At 42.1% G+C, this 23,913-nt stretch overlaps 1 protein-coding gene across 3 annotated transcripts in view; it reads left to right on the forward strand.

Annotated features, from left to right (window-relative positions):
* MMD (monocyte to macrophage differentiation associated) overlaps window positions 1-14,107 on the forward strand; it is a 39,123-nt gene extending 25,016 nt beyond the window's left edge. For 2 of the 3 annotated variants that reach the window (XM_037914110.2, XM_007055122.4), the window contains exons 6-7: window positions 756-825; window positions 2,516-5,032. In XM_037914110.2, the coding sequence (XP_037770038.1) occupies window positions 756-825; window positions 2,516-2,716 (271 nt within the window). In that variant the 3' untranslated portion in view covers window positions 2,717-5,032. Of the gene's footprint in view, window positions 1-755; window positions 826-2,515; window positions 5,033-14,071 lie in introns of those variants that run through there. The other variant, XR_006285655.1, reaches the window with a different exon arrangement.
* Window positions 14,108-23,913: the final 9,806 nt, after the last annotated feature.

The following is a 23,913-nucleotide window of genomic DNA, read 5'->3' on the forward strand; positions in this document are numbered from 1 at the left end:
CACTTGGTGGGAGACTCAGTGGTAGTTACAGGTACATCTCAAAAGTATGGAGAAAAATTGATATATTTAGCCATATATAGAAAATGTATCGGCAATGTTTCTAGCATAGTGTCATCCTCTTTCCCTTAATTAGAAAAATATCAGCCCTCTGTTAAGTAAATAAAACCTCAATGTGATCTATCTGTATACAAAGTCTTTAGGTGGTTGATGTGCATCTGTTAGTTTAAAAAGTCATACATTAGCTCAGGGGTGGCCAACCTGTGGCTCTTTAGAAGTTAATATGCGGCTCCTTGTATAGGCACCGACTCCAGAGCTGGAGCTACAGGTGCCAACTTTCCATTGTGTCGGGGGGGGGGGGGGGGGGGGGGGGGAACTCACTGCTCAATCCCTGGCTCTGCCACAGGCACTGTCCCCACTCCACCCTTTCCCGCCCCTCCCCCTCAGCCTGCCATGCCCTCTCTCCTCCCCAGAGCCTCCTGCACGCCATGAAACAGCTGATTGGGAGGTGCGGGGAGGGAAGGGGAGGTGCTGATTGGCGGGGCTGCTGGTGGGCAGGAGGCACTGGGAGCTGGGGTGGGGAACTGATGGGGGCTGCTGATGTATTACTGTGGCTCTTTGGCAATGTACATTGATAAATTCTGGCTCCTTCTCAGGCTCAGGTTGGCCACCCCTGCATTAGCTGTTTTGTCTTTTAAGGAAATATTAAATGTGCATTAAAAATTCATCTTGTACCTTTCCTTAAATTATTCCTTTAGGTATAAGATTGTTGAACTCCTTTTCTATTTAGCAATGGGATTTTCTCCTGCTCTGGTAGTGATATCCATGGTAAGGAATATGCTGTTAATGTAATAAATACCTTTCCTTTTATAAGTAATTTAAAAGGGAGTTCCAGTGAAGTTCCATTTTGTCTGTATAGCTGTTAATTTCAGTTCAACACACTGTTATAAATGCTAGTTGTAGAAGCACTGAAAGTGTTTAGCCATCTGTTTGGGTTTAATGGTCCTTAAGCTATAAGGCAATGAAATTCCATCCATTATGTAGATTCAGTTTCTTTTAAAAAAAAAAAAAAAAAAAAAAAAAAGCTTAAAAGAATCACGTAGGGATAGTACTTCTATTTCACTAGAGCCAGAAAGAATCAAATATTGCATTTCAGTTCCATACATCCAAACACCATGTATTTCAAAGCAAAGTGTTTGAATTGTAATATTTATGACTCCGTTTAATACTTGCTTCCTTGTCCCTTGGACGTTCAGAAGGAAGCTTTTAATTTAGAAATGTGGCATAAGACTTCCTGTAGTCCTGTTTGGCTTATTCACCGACTGTTTGTAAGGTTTTTTGAGTTGGTTTTCCCCCCACCCCGTTCTGGCCCAAAATCTACAAATAGGTTACTCCTTCCCTCTTTTAAAAAGGACTTGCCTTAGAAGAAGGCTGGAGAATAGTCTGACTCTTCCTATTAGAGGCATCTCCAGATTAATGGATATAATGTGTTTAAAAATTGAATCACAGGTGTCACTACTCAGAACCACCCCTAGTGAACTAATTAACTTCTCTACAAGAATTTATTATTTAGTGACCATTATACCATGCCATTGGGAAATGTATTTTTTTTAAAAAATCATTACATCCTCCTAGTCTGTTCAGTATAGTTAGAAAATGATCAAAATAGCCCATTCTCAGCTCAAATGTCTTGACAATAGCAATAGACACAATAGTCAAAGTATATTCAGAATTGCTTATCAACTTTTTGCAGCATGCATAACTATAATCACTGTTCCTGCAGCAAACCTCAATACAAGCCATAAAATATGCCTTCAAATTCTATCGTCTTGAATGTTGTCCGTAACTCATGGAGATAAGCTGTATACAATCATGTCTCTTTTGCCCGTTACATTCATCCTTATGTGTTTGTGATCTCCCATGTGCGTACTCCACTCTCAACTGGGTAGAGTGTCAGACCTGCTCAACTCTGAACATGTCACCTGATATTGCTTTGATAATAGTAACCTGTCAAACATATCACCACACACAAAATCAAGAATAGCCATTATATTGTAAATACATTTAAGTACATTACAGCTTGTTCAAACTGCTAGAACTGTGAAGTGATGAATCGGAAACAAAACTATAACAGCAGAAACAGTGACAGTCTAACTTTACACGTGTGGTGTAACATCTTACAACGGTCACAAGGCCAGGCCAGCGTTCAGACAAACTGAGGTTGAAACTCCAAGCTGAACCGTAAGCATTTAGGATTGGCTGCCCTGTTCGTTCTGTTCATATTAGCTGTCAACATGAAAAGGTTTAGAAACTCACCCACAATTAGGATCAATATACTATGTACTCCAAAGTGATGTCTCAGAAAAATATTGTCTGGCCTTTTAAATGTCATTAAATAAGTCATCCATCCCACCCCCTCTCCCCGCCCCAATAACAAGACCTAGAGACTTATTAACTCTCTGTTCCAGTTTTAATTTCTGAAGGCTAACTTTTTTTTTGTCTCCTTATTAATTAACAGAACAACACCGATGGACTTCAAGAAGTTGCCTGGGGAGGCTTAATTTATTGCATGGGAGTGGTGTTCTTCAAGAGTGATGGAATCATTCCATTTGCCCATGCCATCTGGCACATGTTTGTAGCTATTGCAGCTGCAGTTCATTACTATGCCATTTGGAAGTACCTTTACAGAAGCCCTGCAGACATTATCCGTCACTTATGATTTAAAAAAAATAATCTGCACTAGGCCTCCATAACAGTATTATTTGATGTAAGGAATTCTGGGGAATTGAAAAATTGCACAGGAAAAACTGCACTGAAGTCGATAGTTCTCTGAGTACATTTACTGTGAACTGATGTTAAATAATGTGTCCTGGAATTGCCCTTCATACAGTAAGCACTGTAAATAATCAAGGCACCATAGTACAGTACTGATAGTCCATTCCACATTAGTAGAACTGGGTTCCTGATGTTTACTAACCAGAATTTTTGTATTCTAGATTAATTTTACAGTTTTTACTATATGAATTTTTCTAAATTAGTGATTCAAATTGTGAAAGTCAGTGCAATAGCAAAGCTGTAACTTCTTTTGTTTTAAAATTGGTTTCTACCATTTTTCCACTAGCCATTTAATAAACGTAAATCATGGAGGGGTAGATCTAGTTTTACCACCCGTCATCTTGGCATAATAGGACTTTTATAGAAATTTTAAATTGTTTTTTGTAAATTTTAAAAGTACATTTATTGAAATGAAAACTCACAACTGTCATCTATGCAGTTATTCATATTGCAAACTCTTGCAAGAAAATGTTACATTCCATATACTGTACTGATAAGCAAACATTATACCTCTTCCAAAAGTTTTATTACAAGTGGGGTTGTAAGTACAAGTTTTTAAAAATTATGAATTTCAAAACGTTACTTAGGGCTTGTCTACGTAGTGGAGTAATTCAGATTGCAGGGTGCGATTTGTAAAGTGCACTAACACGTTAATTGGTCCATATAGACCCAGATGCTGCACATGAAAGGCTCCCTAATGCACTTCAACATAATACTGTTTTAAATAGCACTACATTAAAGTGCATAAGGGAGCCTTTAGTGCACACCAGCAGGGTCTATACCAACCAATTAATGTTCAGCATACCCCCATAGTCCACTTTACCATCCGGCTTATCAATGAAAGAAACAAAGTGTTTCAGACAAGTAATTAATACCAGTCAAACATTTTAAGACACCTCCACACATGCCATCTATAGAGACAGTTGAATTGATTAGAGCAGACTTTTCAAAACTTGGCAGTATCAATGCAGGTGACCAGCTATTAAATATCCCAGTATTCAAATTACAATGAGGAAGCATCAGTAATTGTCCAGAAGAGTTAACATATATTGGTGCTGAAACATTAAGGCTGGGATATCAAAAAGATCTCCGTGGAGTTGGGTACCAGTGACCCCTGGCTTTGAGCGGGTGTTGTATGTCTAACTCCCTTAGGCCCCTTCAGAATCCCAGTCGAAACTGGTACCTTGCAATTGCTGGTAACTTAGAGTATTTTATAGTTACTGGTCTTCACACACTTGGCCTTTTAGTGAAGAAAGCCTGAAGAACTTGATACAATATCTCTCATCAATTTGGGACCTTAAAAAGAGCAAAACTGGGCATAGCATATTGCTATTTTCTGTACAGGAAAACAAAATGTAGCAAAACATGATTGTAGAACACATGCATTAAATATCTAGATGTAGAAGCCTCACTGTAATGCTGTTTGTCCGGTTATAGTATCTGTCCCGCTACATTATCAATGTCTTATATTAAGATTGACTCGATCCTTTTTTCTAATTTACTCAGTTTTTCATGTCAGTGTTTTAAAAACTAAAAAAACCAAACATGTTGCCTTTTTCAGATTTTGTTCTGGGTATTGCCTGTCTTCAAACAATAGACTAGCACAATAGGGATGTTTTTCAAGGTACTATTTAATATTTCATCTGAACTTGCCAGTGGGTTGTTCGCATATGATCAAATCTGTACATTTCTATAAAATTTCCAGGAAGGGACACTTTAAAAAAAAAAAAAAAATCAAGGCATGGAAATGAGTTGCCATACAGTGTTAGCTGATGACTGGAAAACGGCACCACTAAAGCACCCTAGTCAAATCTCTAAAAAGCATAAAAATGGAACATCTGGGCAGACATTCCCTTGTATGAGAGACTTAAACATGTGGATGCCTGCGTTTGTTTTTTTTTAATGTCTGTTTCCATGTTTTTCAATTCTGTGGGTTCATCTATTCTGTTCAAATGCTGCACTGTTAAACCACTAAAATCTAGGTAAGAGTTTGCTTTTTGTCAAAAATGGAAATTTTAGCTTGGATTTGTTCCATTATCTTAAGTTAATTTTCATGGCCAGTTGTTTGGAGTGTTTAATAGTGAAAATGGTTTTTAAATATTTGAACTCGCCAAAAATATTTTGAATTACTGTATTCTAGTCTACATGAATTTGAATGTACTAGACTGTAAAATAAATAAATATTTTGTGAATTTGGAAACTTCATGGTGTGGGGTTTTTTTTGTTTGTTTGGTTTTTTTGTACCCAAATGGAGTGCCAAAGCAAGTGCAGATATGCCAACTTGTGCCGCAATCCTATCTCTGGTTGTAGTGTAGACATACCCTAAAACACTAGTCCAAAATGTACAAAGACCGTCCCTGCCCCAAGGAGCTTACAATGTAAGACAAGACACAACAGATGGATAATCCTGCTACATGGATCTACTTTGGACTGTCTTCTGTATTCAGAATTTTGATTCATTAACCAAATTGCTTTTTGTAGCCAATAATTTGAATGCTGAAAGCTGGTACTTGAATTATAATACACATTTGTTTTAGAAGTTTTTTGACCATAGTAATCAGTGACTGAATTAAATGAAATTACTGGGGATATTTGCACAATTTTGGTTTAAAATTAATGTTTAATATTTTTGTCAGGCACCGCAGCATACAGGAGTCTTACTTTACCTCTGTATGGAACATTTTTCAATGAGTCACCTCCAGGATTCTTTATTTAGGTCCAGGTTATTTTAGCCTCCAGAGGAATCCGGTGACTGTGGCCGTCATGTTGACATCATGTGCTTGACTACGTCTTTTCTCACGGCTTTGCTATTTTTAAAGGAATACAGGATGCTAGTCTATGCTAGATAATTGCTTTTAGTAGTGAGAGGTGCAGTAAGATTAAAGCTAAAAATAGTTAGAATTTCCTGTTACCAGAAGAATGCCCAGGATGAATGCCTTCCTACTTGATATAGGAGCCTTTTTATTAAATCCCTGTTTCAGTCTCATTTAGGGTGGAGCAGGTCACTTAACCTGCAACTGTTCCAGCTTTAGCTCTATTAAGAACCTCTCTCCTCATGCAGTAAAATCTTAGATGAGTTCGTAACTCATTCGTAGTTGTTTAATGTGCTAGTAAATGTACATTATATACTGCATAAATATGAATCACTTGTAACGCATGCCATACAATTACTTGAAATACATTCAGGCCTATGGTACCACCCTCATCTCCCCAGCAACCACTTCACGATGTATTTCTCTTTCCCACAGCTGGAATCATCCACTCCTTTTGTTTAGGAGGGGAAGTTAAGTGGTCATATAAGCCCCAGAGCTGCAAGGTGATGAGCACTCAACTCCACTGGGGTTTAGGACACATCTCCTCACAAGATTGGAACCTTAGTCAGCTAATCCAAACTTTAGGTCTTGTGGGCCTAGCCTCAGGGAAGGGGCTCAGACTGGAAAGTAGTGGTTTCTTTAAAAGTTTTCTGAGTTTCTATTGAGATGCTATTCTCTAGTAGGCAGGCACAAAGTTGATATTCCCATTAGTCACCTGAATGTAGTATTTGCCAAGATAATTGGCACAGAAACTAGCTTTCTCTCTGAGCGATGTATCTCTGTCATCAGCTTATTTTGAATACAAAAGAGTATTGCTGCATATTTCTTTTGTGAAATGAGGACACTTATTACGATGACTAAGGATAAACTAGAGGAAACCAGAGTCCTCTTACAAAATTTAGGGGTAAAATCCAGGCCCCAGTGAAGCCGTGGAAGATTTGCCATTGACTTTACCCTAGAGCTGTATGCGCTTACGGGAATACTTTTCACATGTGCCTCAATGAATTAGGAGACAGCTTAAAAGGATTTGTGCTCTTAAATTGTGTGGGAGAGATTTGCAAATCTCCCCCTTAGTTTTTTTTTATATAAACAAAAAGTCATTGATTCTAGTCCACTAAATTACTGAGGCTTTAGTTCCTGGAAAAAGAGTTCTTGCTTTCTTATGCATCCTGTTCAATTTTAAGAACAATGACGCACAGGTTTGGGTGGCAGGGTATAAAGCTCTTGATCTGCCAGAATGTTATAACAGACGCTGACCTTCTTGCAGCTTCCCTGACGTGAGCAGTGTTACCAATGTCAACTGACAGCCAAGCCTCCTATCAGACAGGAAGTTCAAACCAGATCACAGGAAGCTTGGCTGGAGAAAGGTTTGTGCTTATTCAACACGATGTTAAAATGACACTAGAATCAAACCCACAAAAGCAAGAACATTTAGTATGGTGCTTATTCCAACAATCATGCACTGCTTCTTGCTTTTAAATAGTGTGATGATCTTAGAATGTATCGTATACTACATGGGCACAGTGAGTAATACAGTGCAAGCTTAAATCACTGAAATTTCTTGCTCTGAGAGTTTAAAAGGTCATTCCAATAAAAATCACAAACTTACAAAAACTAAATTCTTTACATATTACTAATACAGATATGTATTAAAATTAGATAATATTTTTCACTATGATCCTTTCTGGGGTTTTTTGGGGGGGATGGGGGAGCACTTCACTCAGCCTGAGAAATGAAAATAACATAGTCAACATTAATTGGGTCAGTTTCAGTTTTGGATTCCCTTGCAGTGGCTAAGGGCTAGTGTTATCAAACTTCCAGGGAAATGTTACAAATTCAGGGACATGGTTTTCACTGAATATTTCAGTGGTTTGAGCATTGGCCTACTAAACCCAGGGTTGTGAGTTCAATCCTTAAGGGGGCCATTTAGGGATCTGGGGCAAAAATTGGGGATTGGTCCTGCTTTGAGCAGGGGGTTGGACTAGATGACCTCCTGAGGTCCCTTCTAACCCTGATATTCTATGACTCTAAAACCTTCATATAAAGTAAGATTAGCTTTTGTAAAAAAAAAAAAAAAAAAAGAAATAGTGCCCTTAAATGTGTGCCCCTTTCTGAAGTCAGCTGTTTCACTAATATTGCAAAATGGGCATTTTTGTTGTTGCTTGGCTGAGTTCTGGGTTTTTTTCATACATAAAATTACCTCATAAATAATCGCTGCTAATCAGAGCAAAAGTTCACTGTGTCTGTCTCTCTCCCCCGTCAACAGATGTGTTAGAAAGTTGTCCTCCTACTAAGTCAAGCTTAATAAAGACAATATGCATCTAAATACATGGTAATAGTACTTTGGTTAGCATGGTGTCTGTATGTAGAACTCAACACCACATAAGATTGTGTCATGCACTGTGGCTGGATTAAGATAAGGATAATCAAATTTCAGGTTTGATGGGGTACGTTAATATTTGCAGAGGTCAATAAGCAATTATAGTATTTCACCTTTCACTTGAGCATCAGCTGTTAGCAACCGTTGGACTGAACTTTACTGTGATCTCGCACAATTTTATGTTCCTATGCAGACAAAATGTAATTTTCAAAAATCCCTCATCGCTCTACTTCTTACCTCCTGATATTTACAGCAGCCTGCTTGGAAATTAATTTCGAACTATGGACTCCTAATGTGTTTTTAAATAAAATAATTATGCTTTGTGTTGATGTAAAAAGATTGGATGTGTTAACCCTATGAAGAGTGGCTGGGAATTTTGGAATATTACTCTGAGGAGCTTGGCATAGCTTATTTAATGAACCTAACTCTGACCTTTGCAGAAATCCAGTGCGGGGGTGGGTGTGTGTGTGTGTGAGAGAGAGAGAGAGGATAGGGTTTGGGGTCTCATCTTTTTCTCTGCTATCCATGAGTCTAGCTGAGGAAAACTTGGGTTAAAATATAGGCAGCTGGTGTTTACAGAATGTACAGTAGCTTTATAGCCATCTGCTGTAAGACTATTCAATCATCTTCATATCCTCTCTTCACAAATGTTAACATTGCTTCTCTTGAATCTAGAAACACTATCACTAACATTTTGGACCTGTTCTCAGATGAGTTATATCTCAGTCAAGGCCAAACTTGGTGGCCTGATTCTCTCACACACATTTTTGTGTGAAAACTGGTAGAGATTTCCTATTTGTGGGAGCAATCGGGTAGTGAGCTGCTTCAATGCTACTATCTGTGGCCACATTTAATTAAAGCTGCAAAATTAGAGGCTAGATTAAGGCCCCTTCTTAAAATGTATCCTTTGCATTTGGAGTTGAAAGTTATAAATGTTTCCATGACGTGAGAGGGAAGGAAGTGGAGGGGCAAGATGTAAAGAAATACATGATTGATATGGAAGCCAGCTGCAGCCAAAATCCAATCCCAATATCCATTTCAAGATGGATTTAAACTGGGACTCATCTCCTATTAGTCTAAGATAATTTCTTCCATTTAAAAATAAGGTCAGTTTTCCTCAGCACAAGAGCATCTGCAGGCTCCTGGGATCTCTGTCCTGGTGACTCAAAGAGGGAGAGATGTTGGCAGTTAATGTAGAGTGGTACAGAGAGGCACCGACTGACGCAGATACTTGCCATTCTGTGCCAGTTTGGGTCACATCCTGCTCCCAGAAAGTCAGTGGGAGCTTTGCCAGTCATTTCATGCAGCAGGGAGAGGGGATCTGGCTCTTAGCTTCAGATACAAGCAGTGCATTGTTTCTCTTTCTAAAGAGAGAAATTGGCAGCTGGCACTGAGTCACAGTTCAATAGTCACACTTACCGCATTGTATAGCCCGGTCAGTTCCAGAAATATTCATCTTTCTTTCCAGGGGCATGTATGCTGACAGTTTCCCATGGTTCCATCTGTCTGTGCACGAATTGCCTCTTTCTATCTTGTTGTCTCCAATAGGCTGCCTTGCAGTTATTATTAACTGTCATTGTCTTGGCTTTGGTACGCTTGTCAAACCACTCCTTTCTATTTAGATCAAAAGGTGAGTTGCCTTCTGGTGTGTTTGTAATAACCCATTTCACTGTCACATGTTTGTTTTATCCCCTTAATATTAGTTTATATTTGATTCTACCCTATGGTCCTGTTTTGTAATGCCTGGGAGGGATTCATTGACTCTCTCTGTAAACCATGAAATAGTATCTTTAATAAAATGCACCCTCAGGAGCCTAATCCAGCTCCTATTGAAGTCAGTGGAGAGATTCTAATGGGAGTTGGACTTTGACTCCTTAACTGTTTTTATTGATTAATCCTAGGTCTTTTATTAAGGGATTGATGTGCTTGGCTCCATCACTGCCTTTGCACACGCTCAAGGAGCCCTCAACCAAAGGGACTTATTTTCCAGGTGCAAATAAGAAGAATGTGCAAATTACCCTTTTTCCCCAGGGATCTTGAAACCTTTTACAAAGCTGTGTAAGTCCTATCAATGCCCTGGTTTACAGATGAGGAACCTGCAGCCAGAAAGTTAAATGACTTGCCCAAGGTGACACAGTAAGTCACTGGCAGAGTTAGCAACAAAACCCAGGTCTCAGGTCTCCCTGCTCTAACCACCACACCATCCTGTCTCTATAGACCCAATTTGGCTGGACCTCAGCCATAGATCTGAAATACCAGTGAGCACACACATGCCGATTTCTGCTCTGTAAATAAAAACTACTACCCCCTGGAGCATGATCCCTGATGTAGATCACCCATTTATGAGACCTTTCCTGAACACAGCAGAATCTATATTGCATTATCACCGTATACCATCTGACATCATGCCTCACACCCACCAGTTCAAAAACACCTATTGTGTAATTGGGAAACATGCAAAAGTCTATATTAATTACTGAATCTCGGGGCCATGTAACCAGCAACCATGGTCGGAGTCAAGGTGTCATGCTAATTGTTCAGGAGGAGGTTGGAGATATGTGGGTTGTGGACGGTGGAAGGGGAGGGAGCTGAGGTTGAGAAGGGTTGCTGGTGAGCGGGGTGTGGATGGGTTGGTGAGCAACTGCTTTTTCCCTTGCTTTTTATTATTTGCATGGGGAGGGGGCGGGGTATATGCAGTCAAGCAAACTGAACTCACAACGCATGAAGCTTTCTCATGTGGGAACATATAGTCTGGAGGCAGGAATCTATCAGGCTAACTTTCCAAATACACCGGTTTTAATTAATTCAACTGTAGCTCTCCCAGTACCACATAACCTTCTTGGGAGTGCCCAGCTTATACCCCTTGATCTGTTTTTAAGATACAGATTCATGGAACAAATGCAGATTTCTCTGAGCTTACCTATTTCCTGCAGATGGGTTCAGAGTGATTTGTTTTGATAGATTGTACCACTGTTGTTCTCAAGAGTAGGTGCTGTGTCAGGTTCCAGAATGCATCAGCCAGGTTCCATCAGCAATGGGGAGCGATGGAGTGCTCCATTATAATGCAATAAAAATACCTGGTTTGAGACTACCGTGGATTAAGGACAGTAAAGTAGCTGTTATATAGGGTTTGAATTACAGATAAAAGGGCAAATCCATCATTAGGGAAACTCTGCTGAAGTCAATGAAAATATCCAGGGCTAAATTTGGCTATTGCTTTGGCTATCACCTTCGTTAACAAGTCATACTAAAACTGTCTACTGATCGTTAGCCCCTCAAGGCCAAATATGTTCTTTGCTCCTGCATGGGCACTGAAGAATTTAAACACGGCAGATCCACGGTGATACCATAGCACAAGCCGGTAAGGTAGTTAGAAGGGAAATGGAAACCTTGATCTGTTCCAAAAGATCATATCACTCCTGGTCTTTACGTTGCTTGAACTGCTGTGCTGTCAACCCTGGCAAGCTTTGCAGAGTTATTAGTTAGGCGGGTGTTGTCTCCTCAGCCACCATACTGTGGTCTCAGTGCTTTCGAACACACATGTCCAACCACCTGTAGTAGTAACATGAACATCTGAGCTAAAACATCCTCTCTGCGTGTCTTCCTTCCTGCTGAAGCGTAATACGATAATAATTGGCGGGGGAGTGACAGGTTACATGTTCAACTGAAGGGTCAAGATGATACTTATTAATGTAGCTCTAGTGTGACCCCTTGTGTTTGAAAACGTTTGCTGCCAGGGTTAGATCACTGGAGATAATCTCACTAAATACATATATAATACTTTGATGTGAGGTGAGATATATACATGAAACTCTCATCTCTCTGTCAGTCCACCCATATATCTATACCCACAAAGAAGTTTACATATATGTCTATGTAGGTATACCAGTATTTATTTATGTATAGCTTCCTCTCTAGTTATCTAAATGGATTGTAGTATACCCACATTCACACACGTAAACGTCTAACTTTGTGTGTTCCCATATTATAGACAGACAGCGAGATGGATAAATCTCACATATTTCTCACACGCATCAGGCAGCATTTAAAGCATGAACTATACATATGAAATTTGGATGGGTACCCTGTGTTCCAGCCATAAAAGCAAGTCCTTTCTAACAAAAAGATGTTAGGCAAGTGCTATTTTAAGTACCATTTTGCAAAACACATGTCCTGCAGGTACTGTGTAAATTTACAATGTATAGATAAGAATAAGGTTCCAAAACACAGACATGAATAGGTGCTGTAGAAATCTTTTGCACGTGTTCAAACTGTGATACAGTTCTAATTAGCCTCTCTATATCAATACAAAAATACATAATATACATATATGCACAGATGATACTTATTAAAGTAGTTCTCACATTATCCCTTGTTTTAGAAGGTTGATGTATGAGATAGATACAAGTATCCATCTAGCTATGGTACAAACAATGAACCACATGTGTACAATACAAATGAGTGCAAAGAGTCATTAGTTACAATGTGCACTCAGATACTAGACTAATGAACCATATAAGAATCCAAAGAGAGAGTTAAACTTTTGACCCATGTTCGGTGTCTTTGACTAAAATTGCCCATCGAGAAAAAAGAAAGAAACACCAGCATCATTAATGTACTTACATTTTAAAAGACACAGACTTGGGCTGTACCTGGGTTTTTTGTTTGTTTCATTGTTCATGACCATGAGCCCTTCCAGCGTGCCAATCCATTTCGTTCTCTTTCATCGTCCTTCCTCACTCTTCAGCGCATAGCTATGTTATCGCATAGGATTTTCAGATGTTCCTAAGGGCCTGCAAGACTAACTGTCAGTCAGCCAGAGTATGCAAAGTATGTCCTTGGATTGAGGGGAATCTGTTGGTGCAATCAATAATGGCCATATCCTATACACATTCTGAGGGTATATCTCTTCTGCGCGGGGAGGAGTGTGACAGGGAATTTCTAGCACTATTTTTTGGAATTTCCAAGCTTCCTGGATATCAGATGTTTGGCTGGATCCTGTCCAGGTGATGGCGCTCATGGACTGGTACCAAAGCAGTTCACAACCGGAAAATGGCATGTGCCAAAATATGGCTCATATTCCAGTTATAAATCAAGTGGATGAATGAACTCCTCTACGCATGATTGTGTGGCTTGCTAAGAACAGGAGTTAAACTATAAATATAACCAGGTCCAAGATTGTAATAATGTGTGCTATCCTTTATTAAGGAAGAATAAGGCCACTATCAGCCTCTCCAGAGATTTACAGCTCTGTTCTCTTGCCTGAAGGATTTTTCCCGATGTTTCTTTCAGAGATGATGGATGCAATGCCAAAGTATTCATTTATTCCTTCGTTATATTTTGTGCATTTTCAGTCAATTTTGGACTCCTGCAAAATGCTTGACCGACAGCTCGAATCTGACAGCTTCTGTTAAGCATTTACAGGATTGAGGTCTATATAGATAAACACATGAACACTTGCAATTATTCCAATGTGAGTGCTTAATCCACACAATATGTACAGATTGGGCAGTGTCACTGCTACCTTACTCTCCCTATTGCATCAGTGTGTCCCCACCTTAATCCATACAGACCTCTTTAAGGCACATTCAGTCTCCATGCCTATTCAACCAGATAGTTTCTGAGATTTGAGAATTATTTTGTTTGCATAAAAATGGGATTTCTCCCCCCCCTTAAGAATTCATTACTTTGCCTCTGGGACATCAAAGGGCTGACACTGCAACATTCTTAGTACACTCAAAATTCTGATAAAGCCATACCGTTGGTGGCATAGATTTTTAAGGGAAGTTTAAGAAGCAAAGGATCCAAATACTAACATCCCCCAGTGTGCTCAGGCATCTACATCTGAAGTTATGGTTCCCAGTTCTAGTAAAAATTCAGCTCAGCAGTTCTGAAACGTAGCAAGAATCCTGTCCGGCACAGCAGGATTGTCAGTCACTGTAGAAAGAAAAAACGAAAGCCTAAAAGAATGAAAAAGGGCTGTGGGAAGTTATATTGCAGATGGGAAGCCTAATGTTGTGCTTATTCAGAAATGTTCTGCAATCAGCTGCCAAGCTTTCAGAATAGCTGACAACATGCTCGAGGGGCACTGGTGGACTTGCCCTTTGAGGTAATGGAGTTCTTCAGCCAGATGACAGACAAAGCTTTTCCCTCGAGGACAGTACCATAACCCTCAAGTCCTAAGCGATTTAGACATCAGCCCTCTAAGAAAATCACACAAGTATCAGCCCAAGGAGAGAACACTGTCCTACTCCCCAGGCTCACAACAAGAGTACTCTCAAAGAAAGAAGCCCAGGTTCTCCAAGGGATGCCCATCATTCACATCTTTGGGTATGCCAGAGGCAGCTGATTTGATGGAGCCTCAAGAGTCACACAGGAGCCCATCTGGAGTCTGCTCGCGCCTTTGGGAACCATCTGGCTCCTTTCCACTGGGCCCTAGCAACCACTACAGTTAACAAATGGGCATTAGACATCATCCCCTTCAGCTACCCTAGCCCTCTCCGCTTCCTAAACATGCTTCTGATTCAGCAGCAACATGGGCCTGTTTCTCAGTGTGTGGGATTTCTTCCAGTAACTGCGTCTATCACAGAACTCTAAACAAGTGTCCGTAACCTTCACTGGCAGTGAAAGAACAGCTCCAACTGTATCTGCGCTCATTTGACTTTTCTCTTCACCGCAAAGGCTGATCAGCACCCTGAACATGCCTTCCAATGGACTGTTTGTTCCTAGGTCCCCAGGTACTCCTGGCGTCCCAATTGCTGTAGTTTCTGAGCACCCCACAATCTCCAGTGCATTTAAATCCTACTACACCTCTGTAAGATATTGTTATCCTCATTTTACCGATGGTGGACAGAGACACAGAGTGACTTGACTAGGGTCACACACGGAACCTCACAGTGGAGCAGGGAATTGAACCCACATCTCTAAGCTAGTACCCCAACTCTGAGGCAACGCTTCCTTCCTGACCATCTTGTATAGTGACACGTCTTGAATCAATATTTTGCAGGTACAAAAAACCCAGAACGGTTTGACTGATGAAATGAAAACCCAGTATACTCCAGGAGTCCCAGAAGAAGTTCTGGGCATGCTATATGAATAACTGGGCCTGCCCCAGTAAAACTGGGACGTATGGTCACTGTAGGAGAACTGTGGCCTCCCTGCTCATTTATCATCCCCCCTCCCGAGGGGTTGTGGGTTGGTCCAACAGCCTGTTCTGCTAGAGAAGTAGCATATAAAAGAACGGTCATGGGGAAATAGCCCCAAGGATAACCTCCTTCACCTTGATCCCCTTTAGCTTGAAGGAGAGCCCAGGCCAGACTGCTATTAGTGATATACATTATAATCACAGCAGAGCCACCATTTGCCACAAGAGGGCACCAACTACCAGGAATATTAGAAAACAAAAAGAGAAACTTCATGAGGCAAATGGCTTCATATAGGGGCCAAGCCCTTCGACTCCCACTCACTCTTCACTCATTCCAGACTAAGGTAAACTACTATTATCTGCAACAGACATGTGCGCACATGGGGACGACGACTCACTATTTGGCAAATGGTCAAAGAGTTAGAAGGGAATGGGGAGTGAGCCCTGTCTATTGTGGGCATGTGGCTAGGGAGTTCTGTGAGCAAGTAGCCAGAGTGGAGATATTTTCATAATGAGCATAGGGCTATTGTGACATCACCATACAGTCACTACACTGCACTCAGATTGGCTATGGGCCATTACTAGCTTGTTCAAGTGCAATCTACTGGCTGTCCATGTGTAACGCCTGGGGCCTGAAGCCCTTAAGTGGGGAGCTGACTCACTATTGACTCCTGCTGGTGAACAGGGACAAAAGCAGCCCAGAGCTGCTTGAGAACTTCAGATAGACAGGGTGGGTCCAGAGAGGAGGGAGCCCTCTGCTGGCACCACTTGGTGTGCAAAGGGAAATGAGTGAATGGGCCAGGCCTCATTTGCATTTCAGCTATGTGGCAGTTTGGGTTATTTCTGGTTAAAAGACAGGTACGTTTTGAGTTTGTGAACAATAAAGTGCTATTATGCCTGTTTGGAAATGATGGGACATGAAAACTATACCTAATGTGACTGGGATGAGGGGTCTCCCTGACTGAGACGGCAGTCCGGCACAGTGGCAAAGCTGGGTAAGGGGGCTCGGGCAAGGTTAATGCAGGAGAAACTTTTATCCTTTTTGGGGGAGGATGTGCCTTTCTGGTGATAAGGACTCTAAAAAAAGATCCTCTGCAATATTGATTCTTCTCCAAAGACTCAGCACAGAGACAGTGTTGAGAGAGCAGATAGAGCTCAGCTAAGAGGTGAAGCTGAGCTGATGTGGCATCTAGGGCAGCAGTGGATGGCACTGAAGTAACTAGGGCTGAAGCCACAGAGAATAATGACCTACCTGAGAGATTCCAGTGTGCTCCTCCCTCCTCAGTAAACAAAGCTGAAATAATTTCAGCTGGGTCAGGTGGTAAAGCCTCCAGAGCAGCACTTCCCTTAGGGGCTGGAAACTGAGTTGCCAGAAAGAATCCTTGGACTTCACCGACCCTGGACAACAAAGTGTGAGTGGGGATCCGGGAAAGAGGGAAGTGGCTAGAACACTCACAACTGCAAGACGAGGACTGAGGTCATCAGATAACCCTGGCAGTTGGCATCATACCGAATAGATAGTGAATGGATTAATTGATGGCTTTTCCAAGTTTATTTTGTTGTCTCTTTGTTCAAATCCTTGGACTCAGTGCTTGTGAGTAGAGAAGCCCATCCAGGGTGCCCAGGACAGTGTCTCTAGTTTCCCAGGTTTCTGGGTGCAGGCTCCAGCCAATGCTGTTTAAGATTTTTGGAAGGAATCCCTAGAAAACTGGACCCAGCCCTTTTTGCTCTCAACAGCATCAGGCAGAAGTGTTACAGATGTGCTGAGAAATAACCTTGCTATCATGAAGCAACTGTGTCGTGTCTTTCCTGCATGGCAACTGACAATAGGATTCAATTAAGTATCAGAATTTCTCCTGTGATTTCTGTAACCTGAAGGGGGTTGCACTAACACAGCCAAGTTAATGTCAGTGATTAATGGGAAGGAAGACAGGGAAAGGAGGCAAAGAAAGGGAATAGCAGTTGCCTTATCCTCCAAGGACCTGACCCTGCAGAGCTTGCGTGCACACTTAACCTGACTCATAAAACTAGCCCTGTTGAAGCTCACGTGAATAAAGAGAAGCATGTGGGTAAAGGTGGGATCTTCAAAACGCTTGGTGTTGGCCTAACTTCTGCTCCCACCGAAGTCCCTGTGTGCTGCTGTCCAATGAGAAGTCAAACCGGGAACAGGAGTGGAAGTTTTGCTGCTTTTGAAACATCCCCTTATATTTTGGTGTGATGGCTGTCATCTCGGCGGACACCCCAGGAATTGAACTGTGGCCTTGCAGAGATAAAAGCTTGAGCTACAGCTTCTTAGCTGGACCTGTAACCGACTCAAATCCTCTGTGGATCGGGCAGAGAGGGGACTGTACCACACTCTCACAAGTGGGTTACGTTGGGGAGATTGGGGCCTGAGCTAGCAGTGCCCCACCCACATTCCACTACGCAGCACATTGGTCCTACTGAGAGTCATCTGGTTAAAGTGCTTGTGTATCAGCCACAGTGTCAGTATTGTGCTCTAAGCAGTAGGGATCCCTGCCTTTCTCCGTGTCTCCATTCACCACCCCTTTCTCCTTTTGTGGTCTGCTTGTGTGGCTGACTTGCATCAGCTTCAGAGGACTAGCAGAAAGGAGTAGTTGAAAAGGTTTGGTGGGAGGTGCAATCTCTTTGAGATTGAAGATGCTAGTGGAGTCCAAAATGTTACTATTACTCGGCATAACTTGTGAGTCGGAGGAGTTGTGCTTTCTTCTCCTTTGGTATCATTGAAGGTGCATTTTAGTTCCTAAATCCCATTAATTCTGCAAATAATGAGCAATGCAGTAGGTAAGGTTGTTGCTTGCAGCATTACCTGATATCTTCTGTGGGTTCAAATCAATCAACAGAAATATAATTTGTGTTTCTCTGGATTTAGGTTAACCTAGATATTGCCAATCTGCACCCATTCAGCCCTTTCGTGATCTACAATAAAATCTCATTGCCTGATCCATAATCTGCTTTCTATATATTTCCCCAGGGGAAGGTGTTTGGATCCTTTCCTGTCTGTTATCTGTGTTGTCACTGTGTAAATAACATGACTGATTAGGGAGGAGTAGGGATTTAGATATTATTCAGACATGTAGATGTCTCTTCTCTGTCTTTTTGCACATAATAAAAGCCTGATGGATTGGTAGCTGTGGCTACACAGAGAGTGCCAAAGCTTGTACGAATGGACTCTCTATAAATCATTGTTTAAATTACAGGGGTGCCAAGAAGGCCCAGTGTGCTAGGCTCTGTACATACATATAGTAAAAGGCAAACCCTTCCCCCAAAGAGCTTACAGCTGTTAAGACAGGGAAAGGAAGGGTTATTTTTGTATTATACTGATGTGGAACTGAAGAATAGAAAGATGAGTGACTGGGCCAAACTCTCATATGGAGTCTGGGGCAGAACCACAGTCCAATGCCTTACCCACAAGCTCAGCCTTTCTCTCTGCCAGTGTCTCTCCCATCCTCATTCCCTTTTCTTCCTGTGTACAATTCTGGTCTATCAGATCTTTGTAATTTATAGTTTTAGGGGACTGGTTCTGCTGCTGTTGGGTTTCTTGTGGTAAAGTTTAGGCCACGATTATACGGCGCCCCCTAGAGTATTGATGAGTATGGGCCACCAGGACAAACATACTGGGGCCCTAGCACAGTTGGAAGTGGTGAAACTGTTCCCCCGGTCAAAACCACAGTGCTGCCCCGGAGCTCTGCATGGAGGGGACTTCGCTGGGGTGTGAGAACAGTGGCACAGTCCCCAGATGGCTGTGTGGAGGTAGGTGAGACAGCTCGAAGCAGTTTCATCTCCCTTTCAGTCCTCTCCAGCCCAGGTGTACCAGAGTAACCCAGCCCAGGTGTACCAGAGCAGAGGGAAAACTCTGGGGAACAGAACAGACACTGTTCAATACTGACTCTGAGCAAAGACTGCTCCCTACTGAACCACCAGTGCCACTACCCTGCAGGCCCCCAGACAAGTCTTGACTTGGACAAGGACCTGTGTAGCTTCTAAAAGCTGACGAGGGTCCAGCTTGCTGTGCTAATGGCTGCATTCTCCAAACAGCAGCCTGTAGCCCTAGCTATTGGGAGGTTTATGCATGAAATCACACGTCACCTTTAATACGCTCAGAAGGGGCTCATCTCTTCCTTACAAGATCACAGGTTTGGTTCCCTAGATTGTAAAAAGTTTGTCTTCACATCCTGGGCCAAGTTCTGCTTTCAGTTATACTGATGTAAATCTGGAATCATTCCATCGATGCCAGTGGAGTTAGGCCAGACTTACACTAGCAAGATTTGGAGCAGAATTTGGCCTTCTGCTTGTAATTGGGGGACTTTTATTGTTCACTGTCTAAATGCCTTGGAGGATCAGAAACCAGTTTGCGGCTATTTTCCTTTACAAACCAAACCCATTACAAACTTTGGCTCAAATCTCCTGTGAGTTCTCACTCAATCGGCGGCCTCCGCATGCAAGTGAAATCAATAAAATATAATTGAAGAGCTGCCACTTTTCTACTTAAAACTCAACCCAAAAGGGCTTTGTCACAGAGGTGTTTCAAACACCTGTGGCAAAAACGCATCCATTAAAACAAAATCCACCTTTCCATCTCTCCTCCATGCCCTGAAATAGATAAATAAAATAAGAGGCAGCAGATGATAATAAAACTCACAAGTATTTTGGGACTGCCACTGCTTTGCATATTTATTAAGTAACATGCTGATTTGAAAGATCTAGGTTTACAGAAGAAGAAACGGAGTGTGAAGAACTATTGACCAACTTAAAAAATAAACCAGAAAAGGTTTGCTAGAAGCCAGCATCAACAGGAAGCCTGAGGTGTGTTGACAGGCCTGGAGCCCGCTGCTGATTTCCAGGAAGGCAGCTGCATCACGGGTTGGCATTGGTAAACAAGTCAACTTGGAGCTGCTGCCTAAGGTGGATTAGTGGTATTTATATAGAAAATAAGTTTTCGACTAGTAGATACAAGAGCAAAGGGCAGAGGGAAAAGCTGTAGGCAGAGTTACTGGGCTTTTCCAAATTACTACTATGGGCTGGTGCAAAACAGTGCAAATCACAGCTCTTCCAAAGCCAGCAGGTCTGATGCATCTATTGTAGGTACCCTCCGTTATATTTTTACATCTCACAGTCTTGAATGTATCCATCCTCTCAGCACCCCTGTGAGGTGGGGCAGTGCTAATATTCTCATTTTACAGATGGAGGACAGAGTCACAGAGAGACTACGGACCAGATCCTGAACTGTATTTAGGTGACTAATTCCCATTGGCTCACCCACTCTCCAGACCATTCCCTCCGGCACTGCAGTAGGGCGAAATGTAGGACTTAAGCTGCAAAGGTGCAGCCATGATTTACACTGCAGCGGTGTGATCGGAGCCGGTGCAGCTTGCCCTTGTTTGAAACGAAGGCTAACTACGCTGGTGAAGACTACACTTGTATAAATCGTGCCTGGACTTGGGGTTTGCATTAGTGCACGGACAACAGTGCACACCAGTGACTGAAATCCCAGTGTAGACATAGCTACTGAAAGCAGCTACGCTGGCACATTTCATTGAAGATTCAATTAAGTCACAAAGATTTCTAATAGTGTCTCTTATTGCACCATCAAAGTTCAAATGGGACTCGAGTGATGCATAGATCTGCTGTAGACCAATTTCCCCCAGAGCATGTACACTATCTCCATCACAGGTGTAAAGATGTGACATACCAGGGTACAATCCAGACCACTAAGTAGCTGTGTCAGCTCTGGCATCTAACCTGGGGAGCCCTTTACAATACTTTGCTTTTGTAGCCTCCGGACTGCAATGCTCACAAAGAGCCTTCAGCGTGCAAGTCACTCCCAGCTATGTCTGGGTATGTGCTGAAGCCAGCCAGACACACCCTGGCTCTTATCAGCAACGGTTATACTTCAGATGACCCCAATACACTCCCAGTCTTACATCTTCGCCCTAGAAATGTATGTCCTGTACTGCCCAGCCCGCTCCTGGACAATACACGCTTACATAAAGTCCATTATTTCTTTAATAGAAATAATATGCACAAAACTTGCCATGCCAGATGGAGTTTTCCAAACACTTCAACTTTAAACACGTTGGATTAGATAAAACAGTAAAACAAGTCTATTAACTACAAAGAGATAGACTTTAAGTGAGTGCAAGTAATGAGACATAAAAGTCAGAAATGGTTTGTAGAAAATAAAGTTAAAACACTACTGGGACCTAATATAACAAACTCAGATTCAAATAAGTTTCTCACCATGTGCTTACAGCAGTCAGGACCACTGTTCCTTCTCAGCTCCCACACGCGCACACAAATCTTAAACCCCGCGCACACGGCGAAACGCCATGCGCACTTCGGCTTCGGTAGCGGTTGTTGGGTCTTTTTGCTTCTGCAGCGGCGCTCCGGCTTGGGTTTTTTTTGCTTTGGTGGCGGCACAGAAGAAATTTTTTGCGCACATGGCCTGTTAAAAATGAGAGGGAACATTGGTCGGGACCCCTTCTCCCAGAGTTCCATCAAATGCTTCCTTTGTCTCTTCTGGTGCTGCGATTGCAATGGACAGGGAGGAGTGTGTCTTGGTCTTTGCCCCTCCTTTTTTATAGTTTCAGTTTCCCTTCTGAAAAATATTTCCTGCTGGGTACCAGGAGACAAAAGGTCTATAGGGAAGGATGTTCCCTGTGGCTTTTTTCTCACCTATTTTAGCTTCTTTTGTCTCCCCTTCCTGCTTGACGACTCTGTTTACTGCTTACATGCAAATTAATCGGATCACACATTGCTTTGTTGGAGACAGACCTGTTTGCCAATCACAGTTTGGAACATGAGTTAATAACACCTCACAGTGGAATCTTATAATTTCACATACAATGTTGCCACACATATTTTATCAGGACAATATTGACAAGCAAATTATGAGTTTTCAGATGATACCTTACAAGACATACTTTGTACAAAGATTATTACAATAGTGTGAAGGGTGTGGGGGACACAGGGGTACATTCTGTCACAAAACAGCAATCACCTTTGATGCAAGCCAAAAGGGATGAACTTGAATTAAGGATGATGTCATTCTTCTCCTTTTGGTCATAAGAATGCACCATCCTTTCCACTCACTGAGCTAATGGCTTTAATTCCCCCCTCAGACCAATCTACATTCCTGGATAAAAATAATCATCATTTCCAAAGAGAGGAGGGCAGGACATCTGCATCTTAAACCTCTTTGTTCATTTCTTTGTCTTCCTTCACTCTTTTTTTTCTCTTGGATTCCTTACTTTGGCGTTGGTCATTTTGGGGTTCTCAGTGATATCACGGAACTTCTGTGAGACCTTGGGCAAATCACATCTCCGCTCTGGGCCTCTGAGTCCCTTCCTACGGTTTGTCTGTCTTGTCTGTTCAGACTATAAGCTCTTCGGGACAGGGACTGCCTCTTTGTGTTTGTCTATATGAGGAAATTAATTGGAATAGCTATTGCAGAATATTCTGGAATAGTTTCCCTTGTGGACACTTTTATGCTGGAATAACCTATTGCTACTCCTATTTTACTTTAAATTCACTACCTACCTTATTCTGGAATAACTTTCCCATATAAACACAATCTTACTTTGTATGGTATCTAGCACCACGGTCTTCCTGATCTTGGCTGGCATTGATATTTCAGGTATGCCTGTCGTACAAACAACAGTATAATTTACAAGACAATTTGTTTCTTAGTTCCCTTTATGAAGCCCCTGAGCCCAATATTTTCTACATGGGCTGGAAAATCAGGGGGCTCAGCACCTCATTTAGACACTCCGGCACCCAGCCACCCATTTTAGACTTTCAGGACCCAGATCTCAATAACCAATTAGCAGTCGTCCAGTTATCTCACAACATCTGACCACTGAGCCATAAGAACTCATAAGTCCCGCAATGGAGTAAGCTGGGACCCATAAAACGGTCCAGGGAAGGCCAGCTGAAAATGATGGTGTTCTGAAAATGGGCCAGAGGCAGCCAACAAGTGACTCCATCTGTAGGGCCTAAGTCAAGAAGACACTTTTACCACTCTAGTCATGACTGAACCTTGGGGCTGAGGAATAAATCCGATCTTCTCTTAGAAGGTTGGTGTTGGCTGCTTGAGGATGGGATGCAAGGCATGGCAGGAGGTGAGTTGAGGAGTCTGTTTTGTCAGAGATCTTCCTGTTCTTCTCTCCCACTTTTGTAGGGCAAGGTGAATGTAGGAGCCTTTGGCGGGTACCCTAGATGCTGGCCTGAAGTTGCAACTACAGCCAGTCGCTGCATGGCTAAGTGGGGTGTTTGCCTCTCCTGCCGTGTGTGTTTACCCAGTCCAGGCCAATCGCTCGGCCTGTTTGGTCGTAAGAGCAGATCCACAGCAGCTGATCATATTGTTGGCCTGTCACTTTGATTTCACTTATGGGCTAACATGCACTTTTTGCTGTTTCTCTTTGTGCACCAAGCTGCTGTACTTAACAACATAACTAACATGAAGTTTAGCCTGGTCTGGGATTGCCACTACATCTAGCCATCAAGTGACCACTGTGATAATGGTATTATCAGAAAATCATGTGACGGCCAGTTAGCATGAATTTCACATGAGTTCCCTCTGGGATTCAGTGTCTCTTGTGAGCTACTCAGACAGCACAACAAATTGTTGCTACAGGCCCTTTCAGCAGCTCCTTTACCTTCCAGTAATGGGAAAGAATAACTAAGAGGAAACTGTGGCATGTCATGGGATATTCCAGTATCTAAGA

Source organism: Chelonia mydas, chromosome 14, assembly GCF_015237465.2.
Source record: "Chelonia mydas isolate rCheMyd1 chromosome 14, rCheMyd1.pri.v2, whole genome shotgun sequence".
NCBI classification, from domain to species: domain Eukaryota; kingdom Metazoa; phylum Chordata; order Testudines; family Cheloniidae; genus Chelonia; species Chelonia mydas.